The 21,315-nt window shown below is 44.0% G+C and overlaps 3 protein-coding genes and 3 pseudogenes across 3 annotated transcripts; 1 reads left to right on the forward strand and 5 right to left on the reverse strand.

Moving 5' to 3' along the window:
- LOC125547065 (putative acetyltransferase At3g50280) overlaps positions 1–9,038 on the forward strand; it is a 61,202-nt pseudogene extending 52,164 nt beyond the window's left edge.
- On the reverse strand, positions 282–1,057 carry LOC125547068 (probably inactive leucine-rich repeat receptor-like protein kinase At5g48380 pseudogene; annotated as a pseudogene).
- LOC125545545 (probably inactive leucine-rich repeat receptor-like protein kinase At5g48380 pseudogene) lies at positions 4,288–5,101 on the reverse strand (annotated as a pseudogene).
- A 4,576-nt stretch (positions 9,039–13,614) lies between the features above and the next one.
- On the reverse strand, positions 13,615–14,502 carry LOC125547069 (inactive LRR receptor-like serine/threonine-protein kinase BIR2). Its single transcript, XM_087513661.1, has 2 exons — positions 14,028–14,502; positions 13,615–13,955 (listed from the first exon to the last, which is right to left on the reverse strand). Exons 1-2 carry the CDS (start codon positions 14,500–14,502, stop codon positions 13,708–13,710), a joined length of 723 nt encoding a protein of 240 aa, XP_087369787.1. The 3' UTR covers positions 13,615–13,707.
- Positions 14,503–16,208: 1,706 nt separating this feature from the next.
- LOC125547072 (probably inactive leucine-rich repeat receptor-like protein kinase At5g48380) lies at positions 16,209–17,015 on the reverse strand. The gene is made up of 2 exons (XM_087515787.1): positions 16,510–17,015; positions 16,209–16,437 (listed from the first exon to the last, which is right to left on the reverse strand). Exons 1-2 carry the CDS (start codon positions 17,013–17,015, stop codon positions 16,209–16,211), a joined length of 735 nt encoding a protein of 244 aa, XP_087371913.1.
- Positions 17,016–20,507: 3,492 nt separating this feature from the next.
- On the reverse strand, positions 20,508–20,985 carry LOC125547073 (uncharacterized). Its single transcript, XM_087513662.1, has one exon. It carries the CDS (start codon positions 20,968–20,970, stop codon positions 20,563–20,565), a length of 408 nt encoding a protein of 135 aa, XP_087369788.1. The 5' UTR covers positions 20,971–20,985; the 3' UTR covers positions 20,508–20,562.
- Between the last annotated feature and the right edge of the window lie 330 nt (positions 20,986–21,315).

Here is a 21,315-nt window from a genome sequence, read left to right on the forward strand (position 1 = left end):
CCAGCCAGAATCCCAGCTGCCGGCATTCTCCTTCTTTATGTAAACCTTGTAAAATAAGAGAGAATAGGCATAAGTATTGTGACATAATGTGTAATAACAGCCCATAATGCAATAAATATTGATATAAAAGCATGATGCAAAATGGACGTATCACACCCACACTTGAAGAAAAGCTAAGTAAGTTGTTCATGCAGAAACAGAAACCAACCTAAACTTGTAGTTCGAAGTGCTAATTTGGCCCCTGGTTGTTCATGACGGACAAAAGTTCTAGAACAGGTGGATCATGTGCGTAAGACATAAGGAAGGAGCCTCTCACAGTAGTACAAGTGGAAGTAGAAGGCCACCACGAACCCTAGGACGAACCCGACAGCCGCTCCGATACTGGACTCGCCGTTGATCCTGCGCAGCATCCATCTTCGACTCCTGGGGCACTCGTCCAATGGTGCACCGCAAAGGTCCTGGTTACCAGCAAAGTATAAAGGCGAGAAGTCCTGTGCAAAAGTGGTGATAGGCCCTGATAGCAAATTGTCTGCAACATTGACAAGGTTAACCGACCGAGCATGCTGAAGCGCTCTGGAATTTTACCTCCGAGTTGGTTATGTTGAAGGTTAACCATGTTCACGTATGCCAAATTTGCCATACTCTCTGGGATTTCACTTGAAAAGTTATTGTATGAGAGATTCAGAGATGTCACATACGGTATCTGATGTGCAATACGAGAGGGAATGGGTCCTGAAAAGTTGTTATACAACAGGTCCAAGCCACTCATGCTTGTGCAATTTTGAAGACCTTGGGGAAATGGGCCTTCAAGTCCTAGGTTGCCGAGTCGCAGAGAGAGAACCCTGTTTTCGTCGGGGTGCCATTCCACACCAGTAAAGTGGCATATGTAACCGTCGGTGTTATTTCTGAAGTTCCAAGAGGATTTGAGTATGCCCAAGGGATCAATCATTGATTGTTGCACAGGCTTGAGACACTGGATATCATGATCAGTACTAAAACACAATGTTGAGCTGTTCAAGAGGAGAAACAAAAGGAGGAACTTGGTATCCTCAGCCATGGCTCTGCCAGGCCAAAAGCTGCAACTTGTCAATTCCAAGGCGGGTGCCACCTGACCAAAACATGTGTAAGAACACTTAACCGAAAAAGGCTTTTGCCCCTCTTTATAGATAAAGCAAACCACCACAATCACAAGGTCCAAACCAAGTTCACAACACACACAAGTCAACGCACATACGAACACACACGAAGTACAGAAGGGTTCTGCTGAGGGCACAGCTCAACAAGCCCTATAAAGAGGGGAAAAACAAAGGTAGCTTATAAATTCGGATTGAAATAAACCAGACCAATACATGGAGACACTACAAAGCAGCCTTCAGAAAGGAAAATAAGAAGACATGTTTACTTGCTTTGTTGATTTCAAGTACTACAAGATGATGTGTTTCGAAAAACTCATCAGTTGATGCAGCCAAAGGAGAGGCCACCGCCTGCAAAGATTGAACAGGAGCAACACGTTTAAAACGGAGAGTCCCTCCAACAGAGGAAATAATATTTTTCCTGTTAAAGTCTAAAGTCTTGTTGACAGCAGCACATTGCACCAAGGCAATAGAAATTCAGTCGCGGGCGGTCGGCCGGCCGGCTGGCCGGCAAGCAGGTAATTTAACAAGGAATAGTGCTATGTTGGCTTACAGAAGGTCTAGGTTTAGGGAGTTAATTATGTTAGGATTTCAATTATATGGTGTACGGTGATTTCCAGAAAGCATTCTAAAAAAATGGGAGGAATGCATTTTAAAAAGATGGAGGACGACGCATGGCGCACACACTCATGCAGTGCCTACTCAAGACCAGAATGACGGAGCTTCAAGATTGATGAAAAATCACCAGATGTGTCTCGTTGTCGACGGAATGTCGGACTCCCACTGAAATAATATTCCATCTTAGGCCGCGCTTGGATTCACGGTAACTAATTACGGGGTGTTTATTTTACACTTGTATCTTACCAGCCGCTCAGCAATTTTCGGCTGGAAACCAGACAATGAGCCGAGACCTGTAATTTTTACAGCTGTATTTAAAGGGAATATGACAATCCAATCAGGGCCTTCCCTCAAGCCCTGGAGCCATTTTCACAAAGTTTTCTTGTTTGAATTCAGGAGACATTTTCAATACACACCAGAATGTACACAAGCTCATCCTTTTGGACACGCATATGAGTTGTTTTCCGACATTGTTACCACCCAATGATGAACAGACCAACAAAGACAGCAGGTGCATTCTCCTGCTAGTTTATTCTGCACATTCTTTTTTTTGCGAGACATTCTGCACATCCTTGGCCGGGGGTCATCCTTCTTTTTCTAAAAAAAAATCTGCACATCCTTGGCATCCCTTCCCTGGTTGAGAAGCCGTCGACATAGATGCATGGATCATAGCCATCAGCCTATCATGAACGGATGAACCCCATCCATGCATCAGGATCTCCACAATAACAGAAAACCAAACTGAAAGAAGGGAGCTTCCACAGAAACCAATCGGCTCTGTTGATGGCACACTGGCAGAGGGACCAACCCGGCGTCAAGAGCCTCCGGTCTCCCTAGAATTTTCACCGGAACACGCGAAGGTGTCCTCTTCGTGAGCGAAGCCTTTCATGAGTCTCAGGAGGAACTGGATCCGTACTGTCTGCCATTACAAAGACGATCGGCATGCATGGGAATGGGGAGAAAAGCACTACAGAAGTGCAGATTTCATAGGCTAGCCGGAGCTGCCTTGTATGCGTTCCTTTAGAAATGTGGACAGGGTACATAAATAATCACGGCCAGTTGATGCCTCGCCTCTCTCTAGAAGAGTTGAAATAGTATGCATTCAACCGCAAAAAAAAAAGAAAAAAATATATGCATTAACAAGCACCGGCAGTTGCTAGTTGCCAGGCATACATTTTCGAAAAAGGGTGCTTTATATTACTTAAAAGATTTAAGTATTACACCGGCTCTGTATAATTAAGACGCACACAGCCAAATAAGATCCTCTTATACAAATGAAAAATAAAAAGGCGAAATAAAAAGAGACACAGAGTCTGTATAACGCCTAAAGCGTAGGGGGGCAATCCTAAGATCATGCTGCCATACATGTTGGGTAAAAGTACCTCTCATCGTAGCCTCCAATCATGTACACACCTCCGTAAACAGGTCTCGATTCTCCACGCGTTATAGAGAGGACCATAAACGAAGAGTCCCGGTACATCCGTAGATAACCTGCATCAGAGAAGTACTTTTATCATCAAAAACCTTATCGTTTTTACATAGCCAAAGCGACCAAATAACGGCAAGCGCTCCCACCCCGAGAAGAGTTCTAAACTTGTGATCAATCTCATTCAACCAGTTGCCAAATACATTAGCAACACTACAAGGAGGATACAAGCCAGAAGCTATTTGGATGACTGACCATATAGAACGAGCCAATTTGCATTGGAAGAATAAATATTTTATTATCTCATCATGGTGACAAAAGACACATTGCGCACTTCCATGCCAATTCCTCTTAATAAGGTTATCTTTAATAAGAATGACTCCGCGACGAAGATACCATGCAAATATTTTATTCTTAAAAGGTATCTTCATCTTCCAGGTCTTCTTATTATTATCAACTGACACATCAGACTGGATTAACGCTCTATACATTGATTCCACTGAGAATTGTCCATTCCCATGGAGGTTCCATCGGAAAACATCAGACCCATGTGACAATTGCACCGTGGACAACTGCTCTAGGATGTTCCGCGATTGGAGTCTGGGTCCAATTAAATCTCTTTTGAACGTCACATTTGGTGGAAATGATTTCATTAGTATCACCCTTGTGGCGCACAATGTTGTATAGAGCCGGATATTGTTCCCGCAGTGTGGCATCTCCTAGCCACCTATCCTCCCAGAATCTAATTTTCGAGCCTTCCTTAATTGAGAAGGATCCAGAGCAGAAAAAATATCTCTTCGTAGTCAATACACCCGCCCAAAAGTGTGAATCCCCAGGCTTCCAGTATACTTGGGATACCGCTTTGAAACCCACATATTTCCTCCTTAGAAGGGTTTGCCATACACCATCTTCCGTCAGTAATTTAAACAACCATTTGCCAAGGAGGGCCCTATTCTTAACCTCAAGGTCATGAATGGCCAACCCGCCTACATATCATGTGAATTAAGATAAGCATTACTGTAGGGAACAATCTAAAAAAGATTTACTACCGGAAGTGCTCATTTGGCCTCCGGAAGCTATGGCAGACAAAGTTTCAGAAGAACAAGTGAATCATATGCGGACGATGTAGGCACCGAACCTCTTGGAGCAGACGAACAAGTGCGGGAAGTAGAAGGCCACCACAAACCCCACGACGAATCCGACGGCCGCTCCTATGTTCGACTGGTCGTTGAGCCTGTGCAGCCTGATTCGTACCGGCCTCCATCTCCTCCTCGAGGGGGGACAATCATCCAATGGTGCACCGCAAAGCCCTTGGTTACCAGCAAATTTCGAAGCCGAAAAGTTCTGTAGCAAAGAAGGAATAGGCCCTGATAACAAGTTCTCCGCAACATTGAATGCGGTTAACCGAATAAGCAAATCGAATTGCGGTGGAATTTGACCGCTGAGTTGGTTATGCTGAAGGTTGAGGATATCCAGATATGTCATATTTGAGATATTCTGTGGGATTGAACCCGTAAAACTATTGTACAAAGGTCCAGAGATGTCAGGTACGGCACCTGCCGTGAAATGTCCTGAGGGATTGGTCCTGAAAAATTGTTGTTTGACAGGTCCAGGCCGGTCACGCTTGAACAATTCTGTAGACCTTGAGGAAATGGGCCTTCAAGTCCTAGGTTGCCAAGACGTAAACTCAGAACCCTGTTCTCGCTAGGGTACCAGCATTCCGCACCAGTAAAGCTGCATATGTAAGCATAATCGGGAGAGGAGTTTCAAAGTACCACGAGGATTTGAGTACGCTGTTGGGATCAATCACTGATTGATGTACAGATTTCAAGCACTGGATATCAGCTTCAGAACCAAAACACAACGATGAGCAGCTCAAGAGTAAAGCCAAAAGGAGGAACTTGGTACCATCAGCCATCGCAAACATGGACTGAAACAAACAGCAGCTCTGCTTGGCCAAAACCTGCAGCTTGTAAATTCCGACGCCACCTGACCAAAACATGTGTAAGAACACTTGTAAACTCGGATTCAAATACCAAGACATGGAGACACTACAAAAAGCAGCCTTCTGAAAGGCAAATAATAAGACATGTTTACTTGCTTTGTTGATTTCATGTAGTATTAGTTCTTGGACAAGAGGAGGTGTTTGGGAAAACTCACCAGTTGATGCAGCCAAAGCAGAAGCCACCGTCTGCAAAGATTGAGCGGGCGCAGGGCTTTTAAAAGGGAGAATCCCTCCAATAGAGCATATAATATTCTTCCTGTCAATTTCTCAAGTGTTGTAGACGCGGAAATGCAGTCGCGGCCGGCCGGCAGGCAGGCAGGTCAAGGTCAGCAGGTTTACGTACCAATGAAATTAGTGTTGTATTGTCCTAGAAAGTCAGGCTTAGAGAGTTAACTATGTTAGCAGCTCGATCATATGTGTAAGGTGACTTGTGAAAAACATTATGGAAAATGAGGGGGAACATTTTTTAGAAAGACGGAGTACAACATAGACGCATATGCATACACACCACCATTACACGCACACATTCATGCAATGCCTACTGAAGACCAGAATCATGGAACTTGAAGATTGACGAAATGTCACCATATGTCTTATTGTTGACGGGATCATTGACTCCCGCTAAAACTTATATTCCGTCTTAATGAGACATACAAGTTCTATGATCTAGGGTTTTATTCCTGGTGGGACTCCTAATCATCCGACCACGTGTTGATTCTCTAAAGCTAAGATGTTCTAGAAGAGCACAGAAAATAATTGGAGTCCTTATGAAATGAACTTTTACTCCCTACGTCTCGAAATAAATGTCGTTGATTTAGTACAAAGTTGCACTAACTTTATACTAAATCAGCAACACTTATTTTGAGATGTAGGGAGTACAAGATAAAGAAAAGGAAAGCACAGAAAACTCACAAAATATTGAGGAAAATTCACGGAAATTCAGGAATATAGTGATTTGAGTGAATGCTCATGAATTTTTCATGAGTTTTCTTGATTATTATTTATGAGAATGCTTATGAATTTTGTATATTCTTGTATAATTTATTTGCTCATATTAAGATTACCGTCGGAAGTGCTCATAAAAGAGTAATAATTAGTGCAGGGTACATACTAAGGTTACTCTGTCAGGATTTATTTTCTCATATTTCCAATTCTGAGATGTTTTTGTAACTTTTCTATAACATTTCTCAAGTTTTCTTCATGTTTTCTATTTTCTCCGACTTCACCCTGATTTTTGTTACAATTGTATTTTATTTCCATGATTTGTTCATTTTTTTAATGATTAAGCCATACCATCGCGTTCATGAGTGAGGAACCACTCCCACATCATCAGCCATACCACTTCTTGTAAGGTTGGGAGTAAATCTGCTATCACAAGTTATGGTTCAAATTTATTTGTTTTGATAACAGGGGACTAAAGAAAAGCTTAATCAATAGCCGAGGGACCAGTTCCCTCAAGCCCTAGAGCCATTTTGTTTTGAGCAAAATGGAATTTCCCCAATTTCCATAAACAGATACCATGAAGGAGGCATTATAGGTTTCACAAAAATTTCTTGTTTGAATTTAGGAGACATTTAATACACACCAGAATGTACACACGCTCATCCTTTTGGACACGCACATGAGTTGTTTTCCGACACTGCTACACCCAATGATGAAGAGACCAACAAAGGCAACGGGTGCATTCTCCTCCCGGTTCATTCTACACATCCTCTGTTTTTGGTGTGACATTCTGCACATCCTTGGCATCCCTGGCTGACAAGCCATCGACCTAGATTGATCATGGGCATGGGACACGAACCAGTCAGGAAGTATAGATGGCCACCACGAACCCAATCCATGCATTAGGCTCTCTGCAATAACAGAAAAAGAAACTGAAAGAAGCGAGCTTACACAAAAAACAATCTGCCCAGTTGATGGCACACGACAGAGACACCAACCCTAGCATCAAGAGCTTCGGATCTCCGTAGAATTTTGAACGGAACACGAGAAGGCTTGGTCGGCAAAGCCTTTCAGAAGTACTCTCTTGGGATATCCTGCTATCTATATCTATACATACCTACTAATAAAGCACTTATTGCTTCTGATGGTACGTCATGTAACTTACCCCATAAGTTCACAAAAATTACTCACCAGTGCCACCTATAAGTCAAAAAACAATTCGGATTTTTCAAAGTCGCCGTTGCAATTAGTGCTTTTATAGAGATGAGATGATACAGCATAAAGTTCACAGACATATAGATAGCCCAGTGGCTAGACCTTATCTCTTTCCATGTCGAAAGTCGAAACCACGGTTCGATTCCCAGGCACCGATAATTTTCCCCCACTTATTTGCCACGCACATGCCCTCCACGGTTCGATTCCAAGGCACCGATAATTTTCCCCCACTTATTTGCCACGCACATGCCCTCCACCAGTGCGCGCTCATGGGCAAGCCCGCAGGCATGCGCCCCTGTTTTTTTATTTCATCTTTTGTCTGTTATTTATTTATTTTTTCATTTGTTTTTTGTTTTTTCCTTCTCCAAATTTTAAAATATTGCGAATTTTTTAAAACATGTTCGAGAAATTATAAAATGTTTGTGAATTAAAAAATATGTGGGAAATCATAAATTTTTTACTGTTTCAGAAAATATTAGTGATTTTTCAAAATTGTTCGCAAATTAAAAAAATCACAATTTGGAAAAAAGATATCCAGAAATAAAACCATGTTCATGATTTTGAAAAAATTATCCTGTATTCGAAACAAATTCCCGAATCTGACAAAAATGTCCATCAAATTTTAGAAATATAAAAAACTCGAAAAATTGCGAGTTTGTGGTCGATCAGATTTGTTTTTAGAAGTTTTTAAAGTGTGTCATGCAGTGGCAAGCTCATTGCCTTGGGATTTACCATGTCAAATACATTGCAATCATGTCAATATCGCATCCATCATCAACGAGGGTGGGAAAAAAGATAAGTGGCAACATGACGAGTCACTGTGTTAAAATAGAGGATGCTCACATATCAGGGTATTGAGTCATACTTATTTGGCTAGTATGTAATTTGTTTCTCTCCCGTTACGCATGGACATGTTTGCTAGTCCATTATTAATTCCCCATTATCTATGGAGCTAGTACAAAACTCTTAAAAGTTCAGAAACATACAACAAGGTACGTAGCTAGTACTAGAATCGATGTAAGGGACAACTAAAAGTTGAGCTCAGTAGCCACCACTTGTACATCCACGGAAAGCGCAAAGTATAAGAAAACATTGTAAAACTTGTATTATTCCATATACCGTCTCCCACGTGAAACTAATGTTCAGAATTTCAGCACGTTAAGCTCTGCGCTGTTCAGAATTTCAGCACGTTACATCATCCCTGCACTTAAGCTGTTGAGCATCGTCTTGTTTTGCTGCCATGCATGTTGTCACTCATGGTCGTCAGATATCGTCTCCGACAACTTCTTGGTTACCACTCATGGTCGCTTATTCCTTTCGCTGGAAGTTTAGAGAGTCATGCATCAAGTAGTGTGCAGCTAACTGCATGCAGTGTTTAGTTTGTGATGAACTGACTGATGAAGCGGAGCTGTTAGCCGCACTATGGATTTATAGGTGAGGGAAAGAGAAGAATGCAGCACTGTGGTGACCACGAGCTTAGCGCGGTTCGACGTGTTTGGGAACGACTTCGGGTGGGGGAATTAAGCCGGTGGGCGTGCGGAGCAGCTCCGGTGACAAGAAAAACGGGAAGGTCACTGTGTTTGAGGGGCCGGAGCAGGAAGGGAGCATCTCGCTGGAGGTCTGCTTGGCGCCGGAAGGGCTGGAGAGGCTCGTCGCCGACCACCACTTCATGGACGCCGTCTCCATGCCGCCGGCGTGATCAGCTTGTATGTCGTTGCGCTCAGATCGGTGCACTCTCCCTCTGTGTATGCTTGATGCTTCCATACTTCTTTGTCGTCCCCTGCTCTGCTCTCTTCTTAGCTAGGATTTCTAGTGCTCTGCCCAGGCCCAGGGCCGGCCCATAGATATACGGGGCCCAGGGGCAAGACAGCAATAAGGGGTCCTTGTGTTTACTTCAAAGCTCAAAATATTTATATTTCAAAAGCAAAATAATATCCAGTACATAGCATAGTCTAATGATCTTAATTTGGACTCTAAAACTGACAGTACAAATTATTTATTGATAAGTGAACTACAACATGATAGTAATGAAATGATGTAGAAGCTCGCTTTCCACAAAAGCTTGCATTTCTAAATTTTAATGGAGACTCCATTTTGCCCTGCAAAACAAAAATTGCTGTCAAAACAGGTCGCTACTTAGATCTTTTGTGTTACCATGAGATAAAAAGTTAGGCACGAACTTACATTTGTTTCTAGATCCTCCCCAATTGGCCATGTTCTTCGCTCCAAAAATCTTCACCCGGACTCAGTTCTTCCAAACATTCCTGCTCAAGGCATAGTAAAGCAAACTGAGCAATTCACGTTTATACTAGAACTTGGAAATTCGTCTAACACTTCTAGAAGCAAAGTCATCGATTATTGCATCAACATTTATTTCATCCAACTTATCTTTCTCAATACATAAAGTAGCAAGACCATTTAATCTTTCTTGTGACATTGTTGACCTCAAATAGTTCTTTAACAATTTCAACTTTGAAAAGCTACGCTCCGCTGATGCTACGGTCATTGGTACAGTGAACAGAATTCGATAAGCAATTAAAACATTTGGAAAACAGTCAATATCTCTAACAAACTCAAAAATCTCCATAGCATGCAATGGCAAACCTGATTCTGGTAAGGTCATTTGCAGCAGTCTATGGAAGCAACGCAATGGGAGAGTTTTTGGAAATCGCGCCATACTGCACGAGTGGGGCACGACCGAGGCGATCTTCGACGAACTTAGGAACTGGATAGCAACAGGAGCTTTTGGAGATCATTTAGTTAGTGAGATTTAGTGTTAGTCTTTCGGAGTGGATGTTTGGCTATGTTAGGATCTTTTGTGATCTCTAACTTGCCACCCTGTAACTCTCTTGTACATAATTTCTTTCTCCTATAAAGCTATGGTACGCTTTTGGCGTACCCTCGAAAAAGAAAAAAAATCGGAAAAAAGATCATCTAACTCAACATCGCATGAACCATTTCGTGAAAATGTTTCTACGAACTTAGCACAACATTTGCGTAGTTCAACATCATCCAATAACTTCATGTCTTTTGAGCTAAGTAAGAAACCAATATACTTTTGAACACTTTGAGTTCTTTGAATCTAGTTCTCAGAGAGACATTTGCAATATCAACCAGAACTAAGAAGTAATTAACTTCAAACGCCTTCTCAGCTTTTAGAACTTCTTCATCGTTATTAGGTTCATCAAATTGTTTCTTCCTATTAACATTACGTTTTATTGGAAATGATGGTTCTATGCACATATCAACTGCAAGACCTTTGGCGATAGTCAAACAAGATGCAAATCCTTCATCTCTGTACTTATCCAAAAACTACATTACGCCTTCAATTTACTGCAAGGTAGAGTCGACACACATAGATGCCGACTGCAACTTCTTACTCACCATGTTTACAGCAAATAATATATCATGCCAAATAACCATGCCAAGTAAAAACTCAAAACTACCAAGTGCATCAAATAAATTATTTGCGTCGCTCTTTGACTTGGCATCATCACAAATTTTACATAACTCGGACAAAGCTAGCCTTAATTGTGGAGCTTGATATCTAATAGCTTTCACACTTTTGATTCGACTCTCCCACTGAGTATTAGACAAACCTTTCACGGTTAAACTAGGAATATGATCAAGTAAAACGTTCCATCGTTTAGTGGAACTTGAAAATAAAATATAAATTCGTTGCACAATTCCAAAGAAGGATATAGCTTTACTGCAAGAACTTGCCATATCACACAAAGTAAGATTGAGGCTATGACACGCACATGGCATATATGAGCTCTTGGATTTTTTTTCAAGTAAACGACTTTGTACCCCTTGTTTATTTCCTTTCATGTTGGAACCGTTATTGTAGCCTTGGCCCCTTACATTATCAATATTTAAGCCAGAAGAATCTATTGCATCAAGAAGTACATTAAAAAGACCCAAACCAGAAGTGTCATCCACTGTAAAAAATTCCATAAAAAATTCTTCTATTTTTATTTTCTTATTTGACATGTTAACACATCGAATAATTAGGGTCATTTTTTCTTGATGGCTAACATCCGGAGTACAATCAAGAATTATGGAGAAATATTTAGCCTCTTTAATAATGTGTAAGATAGACTAGTAACACTAGAGGCCAATAGAGAAATCAACTCATTCTGAATTTTGTGGCTGAGATAGTGATGATAAATTTCATCATTTTGAATTCGTCTAAGATGTTCTTGCATTATTGGATCAAATTCAGCAATCATCTCTACACATGCCAAAAAATTACCATTATTGTGTTGGTAAAGTTTCTCACTAGATCCACGAAAAGCCAAGTTACGTTTACCAAGATATTTAACAATGGCTACTAATCTCACTAACACTTGTCTCAAACGTTCTTTCTCCTTATTGATTTGCTGTTGCAAATCCTTACCAATGGTTTTATTTTTGGCTACTCTAACTTTTAACTCATTCCAAGTGTTCATGGTTTTAATATGCTCTACACCATTTTCATGTTCTTTAAGCCTCTCGCTAAGATGCTTCCAATCACTCAATCCATTACCTGCTAACGCACTCTTGTTGCTATGGGATTTGAAAAGCTTGCAACAAAAGCAGTACACTTTGTTAGCATGTTCAGAGTAAACCAACCATTTCCTGTCATTTACCTCTCCATTGCTAAACTTTCTCGAATAATAAGATTTTGAAAAATGTCTAGAGTTACTATCTGGAGGGAACACAATATCATCATTTCTTACGGGACACTTCTCAACTAAAATATCTCTAGCCTTATCATCCAGATTATCCTAGTTTCATGGATCAAAAATATCAACAGTGAATAGTTGTTGTTTATCAACACCCGGTGATTCAGAATTTGGTGAATGAGTTACATTTTCTTGCTCACTGGAATTGCTATTACCGCCATTCATATCATCATCAATAGAATTTGTATTTTCAGTTGGTTGTTCTTCAACACATACTATGGCCAATTCCAGGGGATCTCTAGAAGAACTAGCAGGTCTGAAAAAATTCTTAAGTGATCCTTTTAGGGATTTTACCTCTTCATCTTTTTCCTTCTTTCTCTTCCTTTTGGCACTACCAGATAAATGCTTTCTAGAGGACATCTCACTAAACAAGAACAAGCAGCATAAAAAGATTAAAACAGGGAACAAATGCACCTGAATGTGGATGTAGGTGGCCAAATTAGTAGATCCGCAGGTTGCAGTCAGCACGAACGAGAACACAACACCCCTCCTTCTCCAGTTCAACAGTTCTCCCAAGCACTCAAACTTAGATCCGCTGAAGTCTGAAGAGCAGAAGATAAGAAGAAAGATGTGGAGTCGTCATAGGGGGAGGGCACCTCTATTTAACTGAAAGGAGGAACGGGTTTATGGAGGGGAAGAAAAGAAGAACACGCACCGTCTCTGATAACATATCATGAGGTGACGGGGCGCCCGCCCTGGGCCTTCGGAAGGCAGGGGCCCCAGCCCAGGTATTATTGCCTCTAGTAGTCGGTCGATTTTTCCCGTTCAGCGAGAGTAAAGAGGGCCCGTTCAGCATCGGTCGATGTTTCCCGTGCTCCTCGTTTCCTCTTCCCCAAATTGAGACTCCCAAAACAGCGCCGCGCCGCCGCCGTTCCTGTGCCGTATCCGTTTCCAAGATCGCCGCCGTCCATTAATGGAAACTAAAGGCGCCAATCGACTCCCCTTCGTTCTTCAACGTTCTGCTCGTTCCCCATCAGCTGGACGTTGGAGAGGAGATGGTGCGTGTTCTTATTTTCTTCCCCTCCATAAACCCGTTCCTCCTTTCAATTAAATAGAGGTGCCCTCCCCCTATGACGACTCCACATCTTTCTTCTTATCTTCTGCTCTTCAGACTTCAGCGGATCTAAGTTTGAGTGCTTGGGAGAACTGCTGAACTGGAGAAGGAGGGGTGTTGTGTTCTCGTTCGTGCTGACTGCAACTTGCGGATCTACTAATTTGGACACCTACATCCACATTCAGGTGCATTGGTTCCCTGTTTTAATCTTTTTATGCTGCTTGTTCTTGTTTAGTGAGATGTCCTCTAGAAGGCATTTATCTGGTAGTGCCAAAAGGAAGAGAAAGAAGGAAAAATATGAAAAGGTAAAATCCCTAAAAGGATCACTTAAGAATTTGGTTAACCGGTCTAGCTTATCGAATCACAGAAACGGCTAGTAAATCGTTCTATAAGTTGGTTATGCCGAAGGTTGAAATAATCATCTTAGAAGAGTTGAAATGCGCATTACAAGCAAAGCACACACACTTGCTAAGTTACATATCATGAGGTGACGAAGCTACTAGTAAGCAGAAACAGAAACCAACCTAAACTTGTGCTCATTTGGCCCCTGGTAGTTGATGATAGACAAAAGTTCTAGAACAAATAGATCATGCGCGGAAGACACAAGGAAGGGTCCTCTGACAACAGAACAAGTGGAAGTAGAAGGCCACCACGAACCCTAGGACGAACCCGACAGCCGCCCCGATACTGGACTCGTCGTTGATCCTGCGCAGCCCGATTGGTTTCAGCCTCCATCTTCGGTTCCTGGGGCACTCATCCAATGGTGCACCACAAAGGTCCCGGTTACCAGCAAAGTATAAAGGTGAGAAGTCCTGTGCAAAAGTGGGGATAGGCCCTGATAGCAAATTTTCTACAACATTGAACGAGGTTAAGCGGCCGAGCATGCTAAAGCGCTCTGGAATTTGACCTCCGAGTTGGTTATGTTGAAGGTTGGACGTGTTCAGGTATGCCAAATTTGCCATACTCTCTGGGATTTCACTTGAAAAGTTATTGTATGAGAGATCCGGAGATATCACATACGGTATCTGTTGTGCGATACCGGAGGGAATGGGTCCTGAAAAGATGTTATTCGACAGGTCCAAGATGTTCAAGCTTGTGCAATTTTGAAGACCCTGAGGAAATGGGCCTTCAAGTCCTAGGTTGTCGAGTCGCAGAGAGAGAACCCTGTGCTCGCCGCCATGCCAGCATTCCACACCGGTAAAGACGCATATGTAACCGTCGGTGGCATATCCAAAGTTCCAAGAGGATTTGAGTACGCCCAAGGGATCAATCACTGATTGTTGCACAAACCTCGGGCACTGGATATCTTGTTCAGAACCAAAACACAACGATGAGCTGCTCAAGAGGAGAAACAAAAGGAGGAACTTGGTATCCTCAGCCATCACTCTGCCGGGCCAAAAGCCGCAACTTGTTAATTCCAACGCCAGCGCCACCTAACCAAAACATGTGTAAGAACACTTATAAACTTGGATTCAAATAAACAAGACCAAGACCCGTATACACTACAAAGCAGCCTTCAAAAAGGCAAATAATAAGAAATGTTTACTTGCTTTGTTGATTTCATGTACAAATAGTTCTTGGACAAGATTATGTGTTTTGGAAAACTCACCAGTTGATGCAGCCAAAGCAGAGGCCACCGCCTGCACAGATTGAAAGGAGCAACGCTTTTAAAACGGAGAATCCCTCCAATAGAGGACATAATATTTTTCATGTCAAATTCTGAAGTCTTGTTGATGCTAGCACATTGCACCAAGGCAACAGCAATTCAGTCGCGGCTGGCCGGCCGGCCGGCAGGTAACATAATAAGGAAATTAGTGTTGTGTTGGCTTAGAGAAGGTTTAGGTTTAGGGAGTTAACTATGTTAGGAGTTCAATCATATGGTGTAAGGTGATTTCCAGAAAACATTCTAAAAAAATGGGGGGGATGCATTTTAGAAACACGGAGGACAACGCATGGCGCACACACTCATCCAGCGCCTACTCAAGACCAGAATGACGGAGCTTCAAGATTGATGAAAAATCACCAGATGTGTCTCGTTGTCGATGGAAACGTCGACTCCCGCTGAAATGATATTCCGTCTTAGGCCATGCCTGGATTTGCTGTAACTAATTACAGAGGTGTTTATTTTACACTTGTATCTTACCGCCCTCTCACAATTTTCGGCTGGAAACCGGACAATGAGCCGAGACCTCTATTTTTTACAGACGTATTTAAAGGGAACATGACAATCCAATCAGGGCCTTTTTCTTTTGCGAGAGAAATTTCCATCGATCATGGCAGTACAAAGAACACAAGAGGTAATAAAAATTACAACCAGGTCTATGGACCACCTAGCGATGACTACAAGCACTGAAGCGAGCCGAAGACGCGCCGTTGTCATCGCCCCTCCATCACCGGAGCTGGGCAAACCTTGTTGTAGTAGATAGTCGGGAAGTCGTCATGCTAAGGCCCCAAAGGACCAGCGCATCAGAGCAGCAACCATCACCGATGGAGAGAGTTGTAGATCAAAAAGATCAAACCTGGAACCACATGAATGAAGACGAACAAAAACTGAATCCAAATAGTTCCACCGAAGACCAGCAGCGACCGAATCCCATGAGATCCGACAAAGACACACCTCCACACATCCTTCAACAACGCTATTCGCACCATCGGGACGGAGATAGGACGTGGGAGACATTATTGCTACCGAGAGACATCGCCACTGCCACACAGCCCCAACAAAGACGTTCAACCTAGCAAAAACAAGAACGGGGTCCCTCCCGCCGGCGGGGTGGGGGGGGGATCCTCCACACCTCCATAGCCTAAAGGCCATCGGAGGAGGGGCGGATCGGCGGCGGAGCCAACGGGAGGAGGAAGGAGATTTTTCTATAAGTTGGTTGTGTCGAAGGTTGAAATAATCATTCTAGAAGAGTTGAAATGCGCATTACAAGCAAAGCACACACACTTGCTAAGTTACATATCATGAGGTGACAAAGCTACTAGTAAGTTGTTCATGCAGAAACAGAAACCAACCTAAACTTGTGGTTCAAAGTGCTCATTTGGCCCCTGGTAGTTGATGACAGACAAAAGTTCCAGAACAAGTGGATCATGCGCGGAAGACACAAGGAAGGAGCCTCTCACAACAGAACAAGTGGAAGTAGAAGGCCACCACGAACCCTAGGACGAACCCGACAGCCGCTCCGATACTGGACTCGTCGTTGATCCTGCGCAGCCTGATTGGTATCAGCCTCCATCTTCGACTCCGGGGGCACTCGTCCAATGGTGCACCACAAAGGTCCCGGTTACCAGCAAAGTATAAAGGAGAGAAGTCATGTGCAAAAGTAGGAATAGGCCCCGACAAGAAGTTATCTGCAACACTAAACGTGGTTAACCGAGTGAGCATGCTGAACCGCTCTGGAATTTGGCCGCTGAGTTCGTTATGTTGAAGTTTCAATAAATTCAGGTATGCCAAATTTGCGATACTTTGTGGGATTTCACCTGAAAAGCTGTTCTTGGAGAGATCCAGATATGTCAAATATGGCATCTGCTGTGCGATGTCATAGGGAATCGGTCCTGAAAAATTGTTATTTGACAGGTCCAAACTACTCATGCTTGTGCAATCTTTAAGACCTTCAGGAAATAGGCCTTCAAGTCCTAGGTTGCCGAGTCGCAGAGAGAGAACCCTGCCCTCGTCGGGATGCCAGCAGTCCACACCAATAAATCGGCATATGTACCAATCGTAGCTAGATCTATCATAATTGTCAAAATCCCAAGAGGAATTGAGTACACCATTAGAATCAATCACTGATTGTTTTACAGACCTCAGACACTGGATATCAAGCTCAGAACTAAAACAAAATGATGAGCTGCTCAAGAGGAGAAACAAATGGAGGAACTTGGTATCATCAGCCATCACAAACGGGGAATGAAGCAAACAGTTGCTCGCACAAAACATGCAGCTTGTCAAATCCAGCTTCACCTGATCAAAACATGTGCAACGCTTAAAAACTCCGATTCAATCAAATAAGAAAAAAGACATGAAGACACTACAAAGCAGGCTTCAAAAAGGCAACAGGACATGTTCACTTTCTTCGCTGATTTCATGGACAATATGAGGTGTTTCGGAAAAACTCACCCGGCGCTCGGCCAAAACTTGCAGCTTGCGAAAGCAGAAGCCACCACCTGCAACTATTCAAGGGACGCAGCGCTTTCAAAACGAAGAATCCCTCCAATAGAGCACATCACATTTTTCCTGTTAATTTCTGAGGTCTTGTAGACGGCACGTTGCACCAAGGCAACCGAAACGCGGTCGCGGCCGGCCGGCCAGCCGGCCAGCAGCCGGCAAGACGGTCATGGTCAGCAGGTTACGTAGCAAGGAAAATAGTACTCTATTGCCTAAGAAAGTCAGGTTTAGGGACTTCACTATGTTAGGAGTTCGACCATATGGTATAAGGTGATTTCTGAAAACATTAAAAATTAGGGAAAGTGTTTTTTTTAAACTTGGAGTACAATGTAGATGCACACACTCATGCAACGCCTACTGAAGATCAGAATCACGGAGCTTCAGACAAAAGGTCACCACATGCGTCTCGTTGTCAACGGGACGTTGACTCTCGCCGAAACAATATTCTGTTTTAATGAGACATAAAGGTTTTCAAATTTGGGTTTTTATTGCTGGTGGGTCAGGGGTAACCTCCTAATCATCGAATCACATGTTGATTCTCAAAAGTTGAGATATTGTAGAAGAACATAAAAAAATTGAAATCCCTACAAACTAAATTCAGGAAGAATATCATACGAAAACCAACATTCAAAGAAAACTTCACGAAAACCATGTTTGAAAGTTTGACGAAATATGCTTTCGCCCCGTTATATAGATATAGCAACTGCCCGATACAACAAAGAGTCCAATGCTGGGGCAAGCAGCACAAGCACGTCCAAAAGAAACAGAAGAGAAAGAAAAGAGAAAATAATGTTAACAGTGTCATATCGACAAAAATGATGATAACCCGAAACCGCTGCGTCCACCGGAGATATACCACCTCGCTCCTAGCACCTCGAACCTCCACATACCAAGCAGCACCTTCAGGAGGGAACACGACGACGACGACGCTGCTGCCCGGACATGTCCTAGGCTTTCCCCCGGTACGCGGAGGGGCGGGGGAAGGGGAATACCCGACGCCCTTTAGGAAGGAACGGTGGTGCCCACCGGCGTCACCGCGTCGGTGTCGGCGAGCCGGCATGGATTTCTCCCATCCGCCAAACACCCACATCCCCGAACGGTCCGACGCGCTCCACCAGACATGCCACCCACCAACGTGTGCCACCACGATCTTGCCATCATCACCGCCGTCTCACCATGGTCAATGAAGCGAGACCAACGAGGATGAGAGGGAGGAACCGGGAACGAGGAGCGGCAGTGACAGCAGCCACGCGGGAGGAGACAACCTCGACCGCCATCGGCGGTCACCGACCGGATGCGACAAGGGAAGCGTACCAGGCCCTCGAGGTCCGTCCGAGCCCAGAAGGGGCTCGTGAAGCACCCGTCGTCGCGCTGCAGTAGACGTGCCGCCGTCTCCACAACCACCCGCACAAGCCGCGCCCCCGCCGGAGCCGCTGCAGGCGAGACCGAGTCAGGCCCGCCCAAACCTAGATGGGGCCCAAAAGGGCCCAAATCTGGGCCGCGAGGGCGCCGCGCGCCACCATCCACCGCGCCAGCCCGCCGCCAAGTGGCTACGCCGCCGCCTCTTGGCCACCCAAAGCCGCACCGCCTTGAGCTGTCGTCGCCGTCGGAACCACTGTCGACGGAGGGGCACTACCGCGGGTCGCCACCACCTGAGCCATGGCACCACGCACGGGGAAGGAAAGGCCGCCACTGCCGCCAACACCACGCGGGCAGGGCCCGGTGGCGTAGGTCGGCAGTGGCGGGAGGTGGGGAAGGGGAGGGGGCACTGGGGGCGGGGAGAGGGGCCCCGGGTCGCCTCGCTCGAGAAGTCGACGCGGGGGGCGGGCCTAGAGGGGGAGAGGGAGGCGGGGCGCGGCCGGCGAGCGAAGGTGCAGGAGAGGAGGGCGGTCGGCGGCGGCGTGTGGAGAAAACCTTGGAGCGGGAGCGGGGCTTCCTAGTGGAATCCTCCGAACCAGCAGTAGTTCGGTCCATGTTTGAAAATTTCAAAAAATTCTTAAAAGAACCATTAGATGTTAAGAGGATGATATTTTATCGTCATGTTAAATTTCAATATAAAACACATTACATGATGCGAGCTATGAAAAAGACAAATGCGACAATGATAGTGACGTTATTGTTCGGCACTATTCCGTGTTGATTTTGTTTTTTTCACAGCTCATATATTGTAATGTGGTTGAACTTGAAAATATGCAAGGCAATAGAACATCACTCTCTTAACATCCGATTCTTTAGATTTTTTTTTTAAACTTCAAAACATCGTTTTCGCCTGGTCCTTTCACCGGTTTCCATTGAATGCTGGTTTTCATATGATATTTTCCCATGGATTTATTACAAGATAAAGAAAAGGGAAATGTAGAAATATTTTATAGGAAGACATGAAATTTGAAACAACTCACAAGATATTGAGGAATAATCATGGAAATTCAGGAATATGGTGATTTGCGTGAATGGTCATGGATTTTTTTATCAGTTTCTTGATTATCCTTTTATTAGAATGCTTCTGAATTTTTGTATGTTCTAGACTTCTAGTAGACTTCCTAATTTATTTTTTCATATTTCAAATTCCAAGATGCTTTTGTAAATTATCTAGGACATTTCTGATGTTTTCTTCATGTCATTTGTTTCTTAGACTTCACCCTGATTTTTTTTATAATTGTTTTTCCATGATTTGTTAATTTAAATGATTAAAGTGCCACGCCTTCTTTTTTTGATTGGGAGAAAGTTCAAATCTATTATAAAGATTCATCGAAAGTACAAAACACCTTAAACATAATAAAAATCATATCGAGGTTCATGGATATCTTGATACCTTCGCGTATATGAGGACAAGGAGTGAAACAAACAGCTGCTATGCTCGGCTAAAAGCTGGTGTTAAGGGTTAAGGCGAAGAAAAAAAGAATCCAGCATGGGCCCCGCAACAACGTCTATCGTGGGGGTGTGTTGTGATACGCACGATTACAGCAAGATCAAGCGTCTCGCTTGCGACCGGTGCAATGTTCCGTTGGTCGCCCGTTAGTAAACGTTTTCCTGTGTTTATCGTGGGGTGTGTTGTGATAGTGCGCCGCAAGCGAGACGCACTGTCAAAAAAGAATCCAGCATGATCAAGCGTCTCGCTTGCGATCGGTGCAATGTTCTGTTGGTCGCCCGTTAGTAAACGTTTTCCTGTGTTTATTGGTGGAAATGAAATCAGGGGCAATATGCGAAAATAATAACCATCGATCGATGTCCAATCAGCCACTCATGGTACAACCCCCATCATGGGAAAAAGAACTACTCAGTACTCCTGTATTTCATAGGCAGAACTCTGAACCATTGCATTGCATATGCGCGTGGTACACACACTCACCCACAACGGCGGCCCGCAGAGCCCCGGGTTGCCCGTGAAGTTGGCAGCCGGGAAGCGGTGCAGAGAGTCCGGGACAGGACCAGACATTGAGTTCTCCGCCACGCTGAAGGAAACTAGCCGCGAAAGGTTGCCCAGCTCCGCTGGAATTCCGCCGGTGACCTGGTTGTGTTGAAGGGTGAGCGCGTTCAGGTACGTCATGTTGGCGATGCTTGCGGGGATTCCACCTGAGAAACTGTTGTTGGAGAGGTCCAGGTAGGTTATGTAGGACAGCTGCTCGGAGATGCGCTCCGGGAGAGGGCCTGAGAAGTTGTTGCCTGACAGGTCCAGGTAGGTCATGAGGTGCAAAGGTCGAGACCTTGAGGGAATGGACCTTCGAGCCCTAGGCTGCCCAAGTGCAAACCGAGCACCCTATTCTCGTCAGGGTGCCAGCATTCCACGCCGGCAAACCGGCATATGTAACCGTCAATGCTCTTTTCAGGAAATGTCCACGAGTCTGGGTATGGACCGTTTTCTGGGCTGGTTTCGAGTACATGGTTAGGAACTTACGATCAACCAACGATTGCTTGAGACCCTTCAAGCAATGGACATCAGAATCACCGATTCCATGGCCAAAATACGATGACGAGCTGCTTTTTTTTTTTTTTGCAACGAGCTGCTTAGGAGTAGCAGCCAGACGAGCAG

Source organism: Triticum urartu, chromosome 3A, assembly GCF_056163025.1.
Source record: "Triticum urartu cultivar PI428250 chromosome 3A, HENAU_Tu73, whole genome shotgun sequence".
Lineage (NCBI taxonomy): Eukaryota > Viridiplantae > Streptophyta > Magnoliopsida > Poales > Poaceae > Triticum > Triticum urartu.